Source organism: Mizuhopecten yessoensis, unplaced genomic scaffold (assembly GCF_002113885.1).
Source record: "Mizuhopecten yessoensis strain PY_sf001 unplaced genomic scaffold, ASM211388v2 scaffold10585, whole genome shotgun sequence".
Taxonomy (NCBI): Eukaryota; Metazoa; Mollusca; class Bivalvia; order Pectinida; family Pectinidae; genus Mizuhopecten; species Mizuhopecten yessoensis.
The window spans coordinates 362,948-378,298 of NW_018408620.1; the positions used below are offsets into that span (position 1 = coordinate 362,948).

At 37.9% G+C, this 15,351-nt stretch overlaps 1 protein-coding gene across 4 annotated transcripts in view; it reads left to right on the plus strand.

Annotated features, from left to right (window-relative positions):
- Nucleotides 1–8,911, plus strand: part of LOC110461164 — a 36,334-nt gene extending 27,423 nt beyond the window's left edge. For all 4 annotated transcript variants that reach the window (XM_021514505.1, XM_021514506.1, XM_021514507.1 and 1 more), the window contains 4 exons: nucleotides 1,102–1,280; nucleotides 1,860–2,035; nucleotides 3,355–3,442; nucleotides 5,215–8,911. In XM_021514505.1, the coding sequence (XP_021370180.1) occupies nucleotides 1,102–1,280; nucleotides 1,860–2,035; nucleotides 3,355–3,442; nucleotides 5,215–5,474 (703 nt within the window). In that variant the 3' untranslated portion in view covers nucleotides 5,475–8,911. The remainder of the gene's footprint in view (nucleotides 1–1,101; nucleotides 1,281–1,859; nucleotides 2,036–3,354; nucleotides 3,443–5,214) is intronic.
- Nucleotides 8,912–15,351: the final 6,440 nt, after the last annotated feature.

Here is a 15,351-nt window from a genome sequence, read left to right on the forward strand (position 1 = left end):
TACATCCCTTTCTTACCCTAGACAGCTTACATCTATTTCTTACTGTGGACAGCTTACATCCCTTTCTTGCCCTGGACAGTTCTATCCTGATAAGATTTCTCTGCCAATTTCGCACACGAGTGTTATGAGAACTTTCCTTTTGCACAGTTAAAAACAAGTTGAACTATTGAAACCATTGCATCATGCCATAATTAAGAGTGCATGATATGTGTGATGAAATTGACCTGGCTAAGAAACCGTAAAAAGAGATGACGTAATTGGTGACATTATCAGAACCTATCTAGGTAAATATTAACCTGTGTCAGCTGTCTGTACCTATCTAGGGAAATATTAATCTGTGTCAGCTGTCTGTACCTATCTAAGTAAATATTAACCTGTGTCAGCTGTCTGTACCTATCTAGGTAAATATTAATCTGTGTCAGCTGTCTGTACCTATCTAAGTAAATATTAACCTGTGTCAGCTGTCTGTACCTATCTAGGTAAATATAAACCTGTGTCAGCTGTCTGTACCTATCTAGGTAAATACTAATCTGTGTCAGCTGTCTGTACCTATCTAGGTAAATGTTAACCTGTGTCAGCTGTCTGTACCTATCTAGGTAAATATTAACCTGTGTCAGCTGTCTGTACCTATCTAGGTAAATATTAACTCGTGTCAGCTGTCTGTACCTATCTAGGTAAATATTAACCTGTGTCAGCTGTCTTTCTCCTAGCTTTGTAAATATAACAACAGGTTTACATGTTATTTACCTTAGAAAACACAGGAAAGCACTTCTGTTTTGTGAGGTATGGGAGAATAAATAACATTTTCCTGACATGAAAGACAATTTTTTTTACACAAGTAGTGCTGTCGTTTTTACATATGTCTGTGACATCTGATCACATGTTGTGAAATGGTGCCATCTTTCAGGATGAACGCTTGTTTTCTTCTCGGGAGACAAACACAAACTTTTTTTACTCTTAACAAATACCACTGTTCACCTGTTTATTTAGGACCTAGATACAAAATAACTCCTCTTACTTGGGACTGTGGTGGACATCTCATTTTCAAGTAACTGATTCATGCTGATTTATTCCTTGACATATTTTTAACCCACCAACTAGACCATCTGAGCTTGGAGAATTACACAGAAAGTTTGGCACAGACTACAAGGAAGTCATTGAGAGTGTCATCAGGAGTCGCGTGAAGAATTCTGCAATCTATCTCAGTGTGGATGAGTTCCGCTTCAATAGGACCTATATAGAAAAGAAATTCTTCGATATCGTAAAATCACGTCTACAGGGTAAGTCCAAAAGTCTTATCCAGGATTCGTTACTCGTTAAGTTCGCGACATATATGTAAATTGTTGGAAGTGTAGCTACTGTCAACCTCAGCAAGAGACATCATTTGGTCAACTTTGGTGTCGGAGTACTTAAGAACTAGTGTGAGCTTATTTCCTCTCCATGCTAGTTAAATGTCTCTTTCTACTGGTCCTACCACTTGCTTTCTAAACTTGCTAGTAATCACAATTGTGACTCGTATCTCACAGACGGTTGAATTTGGATAGCATAGTTAGGTCAATAGATTAAATGTCATATAGAATTCAAGATTTGACGATGGCTAGACAAAAGACATTACTATTTTCAGAACATCTGCATAAATGTTGAGGGAGATATTATATAAAACATCTTTAATATGCTTCCGTTTTTAAAAGGGATGACTTCTAGTTTTGTATCACAAGTAGATGATGTTTTGTAACACAGGTACCTGTTGTGTATGACATTCTGTTTTGTAACACAGGTACCTGTTGTGTATGACATTCTGTTTTGTAACACAGGTATGTGTTGTGTAGGTGTTCTATAATATCTGTTTTGTAACACAGGTACCTGTTGCCCTGACTGCTGTCCTAGCTGTACCAACGCGACGGTGTGTAGTGTGTGTGACACATCTTCCATGTGTGATCCTATCTACCACGTTGATGTCCGCTACTTTCAGCTGTCGGCAGTGGTTATTGATCCTCAGGTGTCTGAGAGATATCTCCAATCCCTACTTCTCAAGGTAGATAACTCCAGCCATTTCTCTCTAAATTGAGGAGGATTATAAAACTGGAATGAGGATATAACAGTGGTCATTTCCACTAAATGATCAGTACTATATAATGGTAACTAGAATGTGCTCCTCAAAGTAGATTTCTTCATCATTTTTTGCATTGTTGTACAATATTTAAACACACTGTTCAATATTGGTTCTAATTTCCGTGATTTCCATGATTTTTGTTTAGTTTCCCAGTGTTTCACGGGGGGGGGGGGGGGGGGGGCTCTAGGTTTGCACTCCATCCGTCCTTCCGTCAGGGAAGTTTGTCCGGCGCAAACTTCTATACATTTTCGCCTGGAGTAACCAGATTTAGTGTAAATGGACATCTTGGGATGGCAAAGTGCAATAATAAGGTCACTGTGAGCTCTGACTTGACCTTTGACATCTTCTATACTATTTCACCTGGAGAAACCAGATTTGGTATACAAGGACATGTTGCCATGACAGACTGCAGAGTGCAAGACTAAGGTCACTGTGAGCTATGACTTGACCTTTGACTTTCACTTTGAAAATGTTTTTCCAGGGCACATCATGTTTCTATACTTTTTCACCTGGAGTTACCAGGTTTTTTGTACAAGGACATCTTGGGATGGTAGAGTGCAACAAATAGGCCACTATGACTTTACTATGACCTATGCTTCCTGACATAAGTGTACTATTCGTTAATTATAGAAATCATTACCGGTGAGGGACTAGGGTTTGCCTTGTTCTCCAAAAAATATTACCCACAAAAAATCAACTCTCAATGTAGCACATTGTGGCAAGGCCAAATGACCTGATGTGCATAAAAAAGAAATCCCACACAACTGACCAATTTTGGAAAATCCACAAAAATGAGGGACCGCAAAAACAGGACTTTTACCGTACTGACATTAAATATGGTAATGGACCATTCCGTAATTATTTGCTATGTCATTCCTGTTTCACACACCAGGTACTTTTTCCCTTAACCCTTTCACCCCTATGAAACTTTAGTAGACTCTCGCATGCATTGATCTGGACGAGTCCATTATTGTCCACAGTGTTGAAAGGGTTAAGTACAAATGGGTATTCACTTAGAGCTTGAATATGCAGACAATTCTCTCGCATTATCAAAAATAATTTGAAGGATAGTTTTACAATCATTAATGTAATATGTCTAGTTTTTGTGGCTTGAACTTTGTAATAAGTTCACAAAGAACTGTGAAGATAATAACCACAGTAAAAATATCCAGATAAACATATATGCTTAAAAATGCAGGCCATTTAGGCCTCCTGTTCTACTATAATGTTCTTTAATGTAGGTAAATGCTGAGAAAGAATTCTTTAGACAGAACCACACAGTGCTGGTGAAACAGACAGAGCAACAAGTGGAACAGATAAAAAACAAAGGTAAATTTTGAATTGGTTTCCTAAACTATTTTGTTTCTGACCCTAGTAGGGACTTTGTAAGTGTTGTTTGTTTGTATACAAGATAATAATAAATGGGGCCGTGGTGGCCAAGTGGTTAAGGCGTCTGACAATCTGCTACCACTAGCCCTCCACCACTGGGTCGTGGGTTCAAGACCTATGTAGGGAAGTCACCAGGTACTGGCCGTAGGTCGGTGGGTTTTTAGGTCACCTGAGCTTTAGCTCAAGTGACCTATTGCTATCCGTTTTCGTCCGTCGTCGTCCGTCGTCCGTCGTCCGTCGTACGTCGTCCGTCGTCCGTCGTCCGTCGTCCGTCGTCCGTTAACATTTTACATTTCAAACTTAAAGTCAAGTTCTGCTGGGCCGATTGAACTGAAAGTTGATAGGAATGATCGCCTCATGGTCCTGACAAAGTGTTGTTATTTTTCGGGTCGATCAGAAATCCAATATGGCCGCCACGGCCGCCATTTTGAAAACCTATTTCAAACTTAAAGTCAAGTTCTGCTGGACCGATTGAACTGAAAGTTGGTAGGAATGATCGCCTCATGGTCCTGACAAAGTGTTGTTATTTTTCGGGTCGATCAGAAATCCAATATGGCCGCCACGGCCGCCATTTTGAAAACCTATTTCAAACTTAAAGTCAAGTTCTGCTGGACCGATTGAACTTAAAGTTTGTAGGAATGATCGACTCATGGTCCTGACAAAGTGTTGTTATTTTTCAGGTCAATCATAAATCCAATATGGCCGCCACGGCCACCATTTTGAAAACATATTTCAAACTTAAAGTCAAGTTCTGCTAGGCCGATTGAACTGAAACTTTGTAGGAATGATTGACTCATGGTCCTGACAAAGTGTTGTTATTTTTCGGGTCGATCAGAAATCCAATATGGCCACCACGGCTGCCATTTTGGTAAACTATTTCAAACTTAAAGTAAAGATCTACTTGGCCGATTGAACTGAAACTTTGTAGGAATGATCGAATCATGGTCCTGACAAAGTGTTGTTATTTTTCGGGTCAATCAGAAATACAATTTGGCTGCCATGGCCGCTATTTTGCTACTAAGTTCTAATAGGCCGATCTCACTTAAAATTGGTCTAGGAATGATCAGCTCATGGTCCTGACAAAGTTAAGTTAACATTATACTATTTTTTACTCAAATTGGTACATATTTCAACAACAAAAATAAATACTATAGACTCAGGTGACCGTTAAGGCCCATGGGCCTCTTGTTTCCGGGAACTCTGGCTTTCCTCCACCACTAAAAAAACTGGCACACCCTTTCACCCCTATGTAACTTCAGTAGACTCTACCATGCATTGATATGGATGAGTCCATTATGGTCTACAGTGGTGAAAGGGTTAAATGACCATAGCTGTTAATAGGACGTAAAACACAAACAAACCAAACCAAAGATAATGATAAACACTCCTTCAGGCCAGAAAATAAAAGATCCTTTTCTAAGTTTTGTAAAGGAAAACTTTACAAAACTAGTAAGATGTTGGTTCAAACCGGAATTTTATGTTCAATTTTAGTTAGTAGATTTACATGTAAGCAAATAGAATGAATGACTGAAGGATTGAAGAAAAAAAAAAAAAATGGAATGATAATTTGAGAAACAAAGAAAAATAAAATGATAGAGAAATGGAAAGAGAGAGAGAGAAATGGAAAGAGAGAGAAAGAAGGGAGACAGACACCCACACAGATTGTGGTTGTAGACTGATAGGAGCTGAAGAGTTCTGTTTTCTGTTTACAGCCAATGAGATGGTGAGGGCAGGTGAAGCTGAGGGTGCTGCAACTTTGGTAGTAGCCGAGGCGAACAGGGAGGCAAACATTACCACTAGTTATGTGGCCGCGCTGTGGACTATGTACACCCGACTAGGCATCACAGATATGGACCACAAGCTGTCTCTAATGATGGTTCGGGCCCTGGAGGATGTTAATGTCAAGGGCAATTTATACCGGGGTTATCGCTATGCCAACCAAACCCAAACTTTCGTGACCCCATCAGGGTAGTTAATCGGAAATGGTTGGAAAAAAATATCATCCCTTGCAAGGATCTGAAACATTAAATACTGAAGAAGGTTCTTATATTATAGAGGAATATTAGTTATTTAAGGAACGGGGCTTACTTTATACTTCAACAGATAGACTATCACTAAACCATTCAGGTTTAAGGCTCTGTATACTATATATGTTTACAAACATACCAATCAAACTATGCATTCCTCAGGACCCCAGTAAAGCTGAGTAATACCTCATGGTTACAATGAATGTTGACTGGTCTCTGCTTACATTTTTGTATCCCATACACATAAATAACAAATGTATTTCTTAATTGTGTATGTCTTTTAGAATATGGTTGGATTTTTGCCCTTTTTCTATAACATTACACAAACAAACAAAATTGTATCTGATGTTTCGAAGTTGTTGGTTGAAGACTGTTTTATATATAATAAACATGTATATATAGGTTTAGGGTAGAGTGTACGCTGTGATTTCTTCAATGGTGGACAAATCTGGTCCTCGGCCCTTCCTCTAGATACCGGAAAGTATGCCGGGCGATTGAGCCTGTTGTCATTTAATCTGACTATGTATAAGTATATGTAATAACTGTAGTCGAATATGACTATTTACACATGAGTTGAATTTTTCGTAACATTATGTAATATAGCTTGTTATTTATTTGCCCCAAAAGACTGATTTCTTTGTCCTTATCCCTTGGCTGTTTTCGTTCATTGCAATTTAAATGGTTGAACTGGTTGGACCAGATTTGTTCGTTTATGAAATAAGGTCTAACCGAGTAAGCGGACGTACCGGTTCTTCTGCATAAACGATTTTTTGTGAACATTCTGTGATATTCCGAACAAACGATCCTGTACCTCATGTTATTCCTCTAGTTATGAAGAATTCATTACATATTTTTTGTTAAATATTTTTGTGGTCAAGGAAACAATGCATTATGTTTTTTTTTGCATTTTGTACCATTTTGTGTAAAAGGGGAGGAGGATGCCTGTTAGACCAATAAGCTGATGTTAATCCAAGATGTTAGCTTTATCCAAAAACTGGTAAAGTATTAGATGTGTCACATAAACACAATCTACAGTCTTGTTGTGATGAGAGAATCACTTGAGATTTTTTTTTTTTATGTAAACTTGATTTCTTTTACAACTTATATTAATCACTTTTGAGATTTCTTCTTGTAGTAAATGTCTTCTAGAAATAAATAGAGAGAGGGAGGCAGAGAGACGCATTTTTCTGACTCTCCACTCATAATTATGTTCGTGCATGGGCCCAATGTTTACAGTAACCAATAACTACATACAACGTTTGTATATATCTAGGAGCTCCCCTCCCCACATATCATATACATATATGGAATGTTTATGGATATTTGTATGTTTTACACAAACCAGAAATCATTGTATAGTATTCTTTGTATACATTGTGTACTATTTTGTTATCATGATTCAAAGCTCAATACATATTGATATGTTGCAATACTTTCACAAATAACTCTATATGATATTTATTTAAACTTTCTTTTACAAAAGTATATTGATGTGATAACGCACATATATATTTATATGTTGAATAAGCTGTCAAATAATGTTTGATTTCAAACTTTATCTTATAAAGTATCTTATAGATAGTTTTAGCAGGAAAAGTAAGTACTCGTATACCTTGGTGATTTCAACACCGGGCAAATTTGTATTGAGAAGCCAGAGAGTAAAAATTTAGTTCTGCTTGGTGAATATATTACCACTCACAATATATCATTATGGTTTTATTAGTACCAGCAAAATGACCTTTGCATGGAATATTCATATCACACAATTGCATTTATCTTTAACTATGCCTACCTATTCATCGTCCAGATGAATTGAGTACATCTGTTTCACCTGTTACTTGAGGAATAGATAGACCTATATTCAGTGTAAGAATATTCGGTATTAATACGCTCAATGATTGTCAACACGACAGGTCAATGCGGTCTGACAAACTAATTGGTGGACAAATCAATGTGCCTTTATGTGGAATCCATCTTTATACAATTGATGACAAAGACATTTTATTGTTTTATTTGCATCAATATGTTGAATCACATTTAGTTGAAATAACAAAATATTGTGTTAAGAGTCCCCTTTCTTTATGTAGAATATTTTGCATACTTAGTAATAGTATTTACACATGAAAATTAAGGTTGTTTGATTTTACACCAGCTGTAGTGACCTAGAAGTTTACGGTTTTCAGTTTCTGTAGCCAATTGTATTTTTACCGTCACAACGGAACTTGCTGTTTCTGATTTAGGTGTTAGCTGTGAATATACCTGCTATAGTATTTTTGGAGTTTAACTTTGGAGAAATTATAGTCAAAGTTAGTGCTTCTTATTGAAATAGTTTTTGAGTTCTTGTAGAAGTGATAAGCAAATTTCATATGCAGGTTTCTCATTGAGATTTCCACTTTGTTATCACTATTTCTGAAGAAGTACCCAACAGATCTTACTCCAATTTTATTTGTATGTTTCCCATTGTTAATGGTTGTGCATGTTTGATTTTCTGACTGATTGACGAAGAAAAAAATGGCAGCAAGTTAGCCATCTTGGATTTTGACAGTTTATGTTTCTTATTGCTATTTTTCAAGAAATAAGGCGTGACCTCACTTTGAAAGAACTCATAAATCATGTATTTTGAAATTTAAATCAAAAGTTACAGCAAGATGCATTTTAGCACTATAAATCCAGCAGCTAATAGAAAAAATGAAGGGAAAAGATCAAACTTCTGGGTTATGAAGATCTTACGATGGTAGGTGCCAAGATCCGTCTTAGATCTCTTGTTGAACTCACCCTGTTGTAAACCCGTTATACAGAGGGTAGGTTTTGAAATCCATTGTTATTGTGTCCCTGGAATCCTCATCATGTCATGTTTTCATTGATTGCCTAACAACCCATCAACAATAAAGCCATGAAAGCTATTGTGTCAATAACACTTACACGATACACCTAAAGAAGCAGGGTGATTAAAGGGTTAAAATTGGCTTGCATTTATATGCAGCAAAACAGTTAATGATGTAATTGTCACTCATACTTTGTTATTTCATATCTTTTGTAATAGACCAACTTCAGATAATGATCAAAAGATTCTTGACAAATTGGTAGTACAAAGCAATGTTTACATGTAAGAGACATGTTGAGACAATTATTATAATGTCTCTAGGTCGGCATTAGTGAACCCACTGGGTTGTATTGCATCAAGTTTGTTATATCTTCTGACTAAACTGTCACTTTATTTGTACATTTCGTATTAAATGATAACAAAGTACCTTCATATTGTTTTTTTATGAATCTATAACATGTTATACACCTTTTGTAGAGTAACAATTTGTTCCATTGATTAAGTAAATTTATATTTTCTGTCTATCCATTTTGACTAATAAATGTGTTTTTAATGATGTACCTTTTGTTCAGATTTGTTTGACATCAAACACAGGACAGTTTTATGGTAGAAGTTTTCCTCCGTTAATGTTTATCAAATCAGCGGGAAAATACGCACTGTGTATACCTAACAAATTCTGAAATGTGTATTGCTGCAGGAGTTTCTACTACCTATAAGGTTGAAGGGATAATACAAATACAACTCCCCTTAGGAAACAGTTTGAGGAGTCAAAGCACAAAAAGGACCTTTCAAAGATATACATTGTATGAGAGGATTTTATATCGCAGAACTTTCTTTTTGCAATTTATGTAATGTCAAAAACGCATCATTTAGATAAATATGCATCATTTCAACAGTATTTAAAAACATGTTTTATCTACTTATATTGGCCCTAATAACATTTTTTGTGTTTATTGGACGTTAAGAAATCAAATAATAATAATAAAAAACTTTTTGACAAATGTGTTAGGTTATGCTGGCATGCCAGAGGATCGTGTACCAAGACGTCTGCTTAACGTATACATGCCAGAATTCTGAAATGTGAGTTTTACATTCATTTGAAGGGAATTGAGGTCAAAATAATGGAGGTTTTTCTCGCAGCGTATTTCACCGCGTAAAATCCTATTTCATCAAGTAAGTAAATGAAATAAAGTACATCAGAAAGTTTATATATATATATATATATATAATAGAATATCAGTGACAAAAAATTCACAAAAAGAATATCACATAGTGGTTATCCATGTTTCAAAATCATGATAAAGGAAATTTTTCATTGGGTGGTTCATAGTCACAGCAGTCACTGTTACTTTTAACATTAAACTCTAAGTGGTGGTTTTTGATAGGTTTTGCCTCCAGTCAGATTAGAATGAGCAATGCTCAACACAGCAAAGGCCAATTTGGCAAGATTTGGAAAATATCTTTTGCATTTGGTAGTTTTTTGGATGCTATTTCATTCCAAAATAAGTCTATTCCAGAAGAATCTGGGAATTGGTAGGTCCTCATCTGGAGAAAGGATGTACGTAGTCTGGTGCCTCATCTCCTAGTTCTACCCTTGGCAACTAAGACAGGAAACGTTGGGCAAGTTCTACAACTGTAAAAGAAAAACATTCAACAGTGAATCATGAACACAGATTTCAATACAATTTGACAATGTTTTGAGCACATTAGATTTATTTCAAAAGTATAAACCATCTTACGATCACTTGCAGCCACTTGAAGTCGCTTTGAAGGATTCATGAAAATAAGTCCAATGTTTTGTCATGGAAAGGAACCTTCTTTATCATCTTCCCCACCACTTTCTCATAAACGGATCCCGACATGTCTGTAACAAATACAATCAAGATTTAGCTGAACAATTGTACTTTATCTCAACACATTGATTTGCAATACCCGAAGAACTTCTCAATTGCTGATGGAGAGAGTTCATCCTCATGCTGTATACGGAAATTTCAGGTCTCCATACCAGTGGTAAGTTTGCTGTCATCCAACTGCTGACTTTTATCACAAAACTCAGTGAAGTTCCCTGTGGAAGTGCTGGTCGGACATGCTGTTTTTAAGAATTTTGCCATTAGCCTCCTAAGCAGTCTTTTCATTTGGCTGATGAGTTGTCCAACCAAACTGTCGTCACTGTGCATTGACAAATAGAAAAAGCAATTTTAATTAAATGATTTTATTTTATTTTATTAACGTACTTACCTGGAATCAAGTATTAAATTCATCGAGGATTGGTAGAAAGAACTGCCGAAAAAGGAGAGATAGGTGCATTTCCATGGTTGTCAAACCATATGCACACCTCTTTACTCTCCCTACATCGCTGTGACTGGTAAAGAAGCTTTGAAGGACTGGCCACTGCACACCTTTTTACTCTCCCTACATCGCTGTGACTGGTTAAGAAGCTCTGAAGGACTGGCCACTGCACACCTCTTTTCTCTCCCTACATCGCTGTGACTGGTAAAGATGCTGGCCACTGCAAACCTCTTTACTCTCCCTACATCGCTGTGACGGGTAAAGAAGCTCTGAAGGGCTGGCCACTATACACCTCTTTACTCTCCCTACATCGCTGGGACTGGTAAAGAAGCTCTGAAGGACTGGCCACTGCTCACCTCTTTACTCTCCCTACATCGCTGTGTCGTGAAAAGATGCTGGCCACTGCACACCTCTTTACTCTCCCTACAGCGCTGTGACTGGTAAAGAAGCTCTGAAGGACTCGCCACTGCACACCGCTTTACTCTCCCTACATCGCTGTGACTGGAAAAGAAGCTCTGAAGGGCTGGCCACTGCACACCTCTGTACTCTCCCTACATCGCTGTGACTGGTAAAGATGCTGGCCACTGCAAACCTCTTTACTCTCCCTACATCGCTGTGACGGGTAAAGAAGCTCTGAAGGGCTGGCCACTGTACACCTCTTTACTCTCCCTACATCGCTGGGACTGGTAAAGAAGCTCTGAAGGACTGGCCACTGCTCACCTCTTTACTCTCCCTACATCGCTGTGACTGGAAAAGAAGCTCTGAAGGGCTGGCCACTGCACACCTCTGTACTCTCCCTACATCGCTGTGACTGGTAAAGAAGCGCGGAAGTGCTGGCCACTGCACACCTCTTTACTCTCCCGACATCGCTGTGACTGGTAAAGAAGCTCTGAAGGCCTGGCCACTGCACACCTCTTTACTCTCCCGACATCGCTGTGACTGGTAAAGAAGCTCTGAAGGGCTGTCCACTGCACACCTCTTTACTCTCCCTACATAGCTGTGACTGGTAAAGAAGCTCTGAGGGACTGGCCACTGCACACCTCTTTCCTCTCCATACATCGCTGTGACTGGTTAAGAAGCTCTGAAGGACTGGCCACTGCACACCTCTTTTCTCTCCCTACATCGCTGTGACTGGTAAAGAAGCTCTGAAGGACTCGCCACTGCACACCGCTTTACTCTCCCTACATCGCTGTGACTGGAAAAGAAGCTCTGAAGGGCTGGCCACTGCACGCCTCTTTACTCTCCCTACATCGCCGTGACTGGTAAAGAAGCTCTGAAGGACTGGCCACTGCCCACCTCTTTACTCTCCCTACATCGCTGTGACTGGAAAAGAAGCTCTGAAGGGCTGGCCACTGCACCCCTCTTTACTCTCCCTACATCGCTGTGACTGGAAAAGAAGCTCTGAAGGGCTGGCCACTGCACACCTCTTTTCTCTCCCTACATCGCTGTGACTGGTAAAGAAGCTCTGAAGGACTGGCCACTGCTGGAGAGTCCTCCCAACACATTTTCCCAGACTCGACCATCTGGTGCTGCAGTGCTTGATCACTTTTAAAGCATCAGTTTGGGTGAACTCAAAAAACTCCGTATACTCCTTCTTTCTTTTTGCATTGAAAATAGAGAATAATAACTATCATTTGATGAAATCTAAGTAATAAATTATGTATGCCTTTTAGAATTTGTATGGATTGTTGCCCTTTTTCTATAATATTACACAAACAAAAAATGTTGGATCTGATGTATCGAAGTTGTTGGTTGAACACTGTATTATATATTATAAACATGTATATATAGGTTTAGGGTAGAGTGTACGCTGTGATTTCTTCAATGGTGGACAAATTTGGTCCTCTGCTCTTCCTCTAGATACCGGAAAGTATGCCGGGCGATTGAGCCTGTTGTCATTTAATCTGACTATGTATAAGTATATGTAATAACTGTAGTCGAATATGACTATTTACACATGAGTTGATTTTTTTCGTAACATTATGAAATATAGCTTGTTATTTATTTGCCACAAAAGACTGATTTCTTTGTCCTGATCCCTTGGCTGTTTTCGTTCATTGCAATTTAAATGGTTGAACTTGTTGGGCCAGAGTTGTTCGTTTATGAAATAAGGTCGAACAGAGTAAGCTGATGCTGCTTTCCAGCGAGCCTTGACAAAGCCTTGCAAGGCCTGCATAAACTTTGCAGGTCTGCAGGATTTATACCCAAACATTTTACATGTAAAAACGGATGTACCGGTTCTTCCGCATAAACAAACAGGCCCCAGGTTTTGTGAACATTCTGTGATATTCCGAACAAACGATCCTGTACCTCATGTTATCCCTCTAGTTATGAAGAACTCACTACATTTCTTTTTTTTAAATATTTTTGTGGTCAAGGAAACAATGCATTATGGGTTTTTTTGCATTTTGTACCATTTTGTATGAATGGGGAGGAGGATGCCTGTTAGACTTATAAGCCGATGTTAATCCCAGATATTAGCTTTATCCCAAAACTGGTAAAGTATTAGATGTGTCACATAAACACAATCTACAGTCTTGTTATGATGAGAGAATCACTTGAGATTTAAAACAAATATGTAAACTTTATTTATTTTACAACTTATATTAATCACTTTTGAGATTTCTACTTGTATTAATGTCTTCCAGAAATAAATAGAGAGAGGGAGGCAGAGAGACGCATTTTTCTGAATCTCCACCCATAATTGGAATAAACTCCCACCTGACATTATTTCGAGCCCCAGCAAAAAGCAGAAGCAACATAATACAGAAGAGACAAACGAATCTCGTCTTGTTACAAAGGTCAGATGGGTGATCTCTTTTTACAACATACACCGATGGCATGGTAAACGTAATGTAACAAAAAGGGAAGAAAAGTAATTAAGAAATAATATGAGTAGCAGCTAGCATTGAATGTAACAAATAAACCGTATGAAATTAACAAAAGGATTAACTGTTAATTGCAGGCATTAATTTGAACGAACAACTTAGTCTCTCTTTGCGTTTTCAAAGCATAAACTATCTGACCTTTGATCAGTGTAGCATGTCAAACGCCCCTCTTACTACTATAAATACTCTACTGAGCCTGTTTAATCGACATACATTCATATAGACCAATGTTGTCGGGAAATATTTGGTGTTAGGCAAGGAGATGCACTTTGGTCCTAATACTCTAAATCACAGTTTTCCAGTAGACAGTAATTTATATATGGCCTGGACCCAATTTTGAAGCTGTCGATGCTCCATGACCTTGACCCTTTGAATATACCTTGGCTATTTCAAATCCTGGGGACAGAACTCATGGCCTGCATGTAAAAATATATTTATAACATATTTATGTAAAATATAACTATGTGTGATGTAGGTACAGCCTATGCACAGTTGCACGAGGATAGCTTCCTCCCTTCGGTCTGCTTTACTCGTTGCACAGGAACCGACGTTTGATTGAATTGGGAATTATTTGTTATTTAAAAAAAATCGCGATTGAATTTTAAAAATCACAATAGTTAGGGTATTATTATATCTATTGGATGTAGGTCAAAAACTACTTTGACAATCCTTTCCCACGTGACCGGGTGTTTATCTGCCCAAAGGTAAACAGAACTTGACGGTTGTTGTCACTTGATGACATGAAAGCTTTACCCGGTTTAGTTTTCTATTTGGGATATCGGGTCTTAGAAACAGCTTAAGTGATTTTAGAATTTGCCTCAGTCCATCACATAAGGTCTTCTGCTCATGTAATATGTCAACTTCATTTTCATGTAAATAACTAGTTTTCCATCATCAGCAATGATCAGCACCAAGAAATGGTACGGTAGTTCAATAGAAAAAAAATGATATTTCTATTATGTGTTCATGCCATACCTATTTGATAAGGGACATGAAGCAAAGGAAATAAGTTCCCAAAATTTATTTTTGAACTACCTCAGCAAAGAAGTAAAATCATAGAAACATTATGTATCTTGTCATGTTCAACCTGGAGTTGAACTCATTACAGTTAGCCATACTAAGTTTTGGCTTATTGGATTCTTCTAATCCTATACTTTCCTCTGCTGTTCTATGTGAGAGTCCAGATAGCAGTGGCGTGAAATTATCTTTAAACAAGAGGCCAAGAGGGCTTGCATCACTCACCTGGATAATACTGCAACAGCAGCACTTATCCCTCATTGGGTCCCTTCTTTCTGTTATGAAGTGGGGTGGAATTTAAACATTTACCTCAATTCCCTATTTGGACCCTACCCCTCTGCTCACAGGGGGACACATCCCCCACGTACACAAAATGTATTCAACTTTGCCCAAAGATGCTATACACAAAATTGGTTAAAATCCCTCTTATCGTACTGAAGGAGAAGGATTTAAAACATTTATTGCTATGTTCCCGTGAAGGCCCAGACTCGCAGGTCAACAAAATTGAATCTTCCGTCGGTTAAATCACTCCAATCAAACTGAAGGAGAAAGATGTTTAAGATTTACCTAAGTTTTCCGCCCTTCTGCTCCCAGGGTTACTACACTTTCCGTTTACTCAAAATTTGGTTCAAATACCAATTGTTCTGAATCAGATAACGTTTAAAGGTTTACCACTTCGTTTATACAAATTTGAGTCACCTTTGCCAAAGGAAGCTCAACACAAAATATAATTTCGAATACCTCCATTTATATTAGAGTAGAAGTGTTTCAAATTTTTTTTTTTTTTTTTTTTTTTTTTTTTTT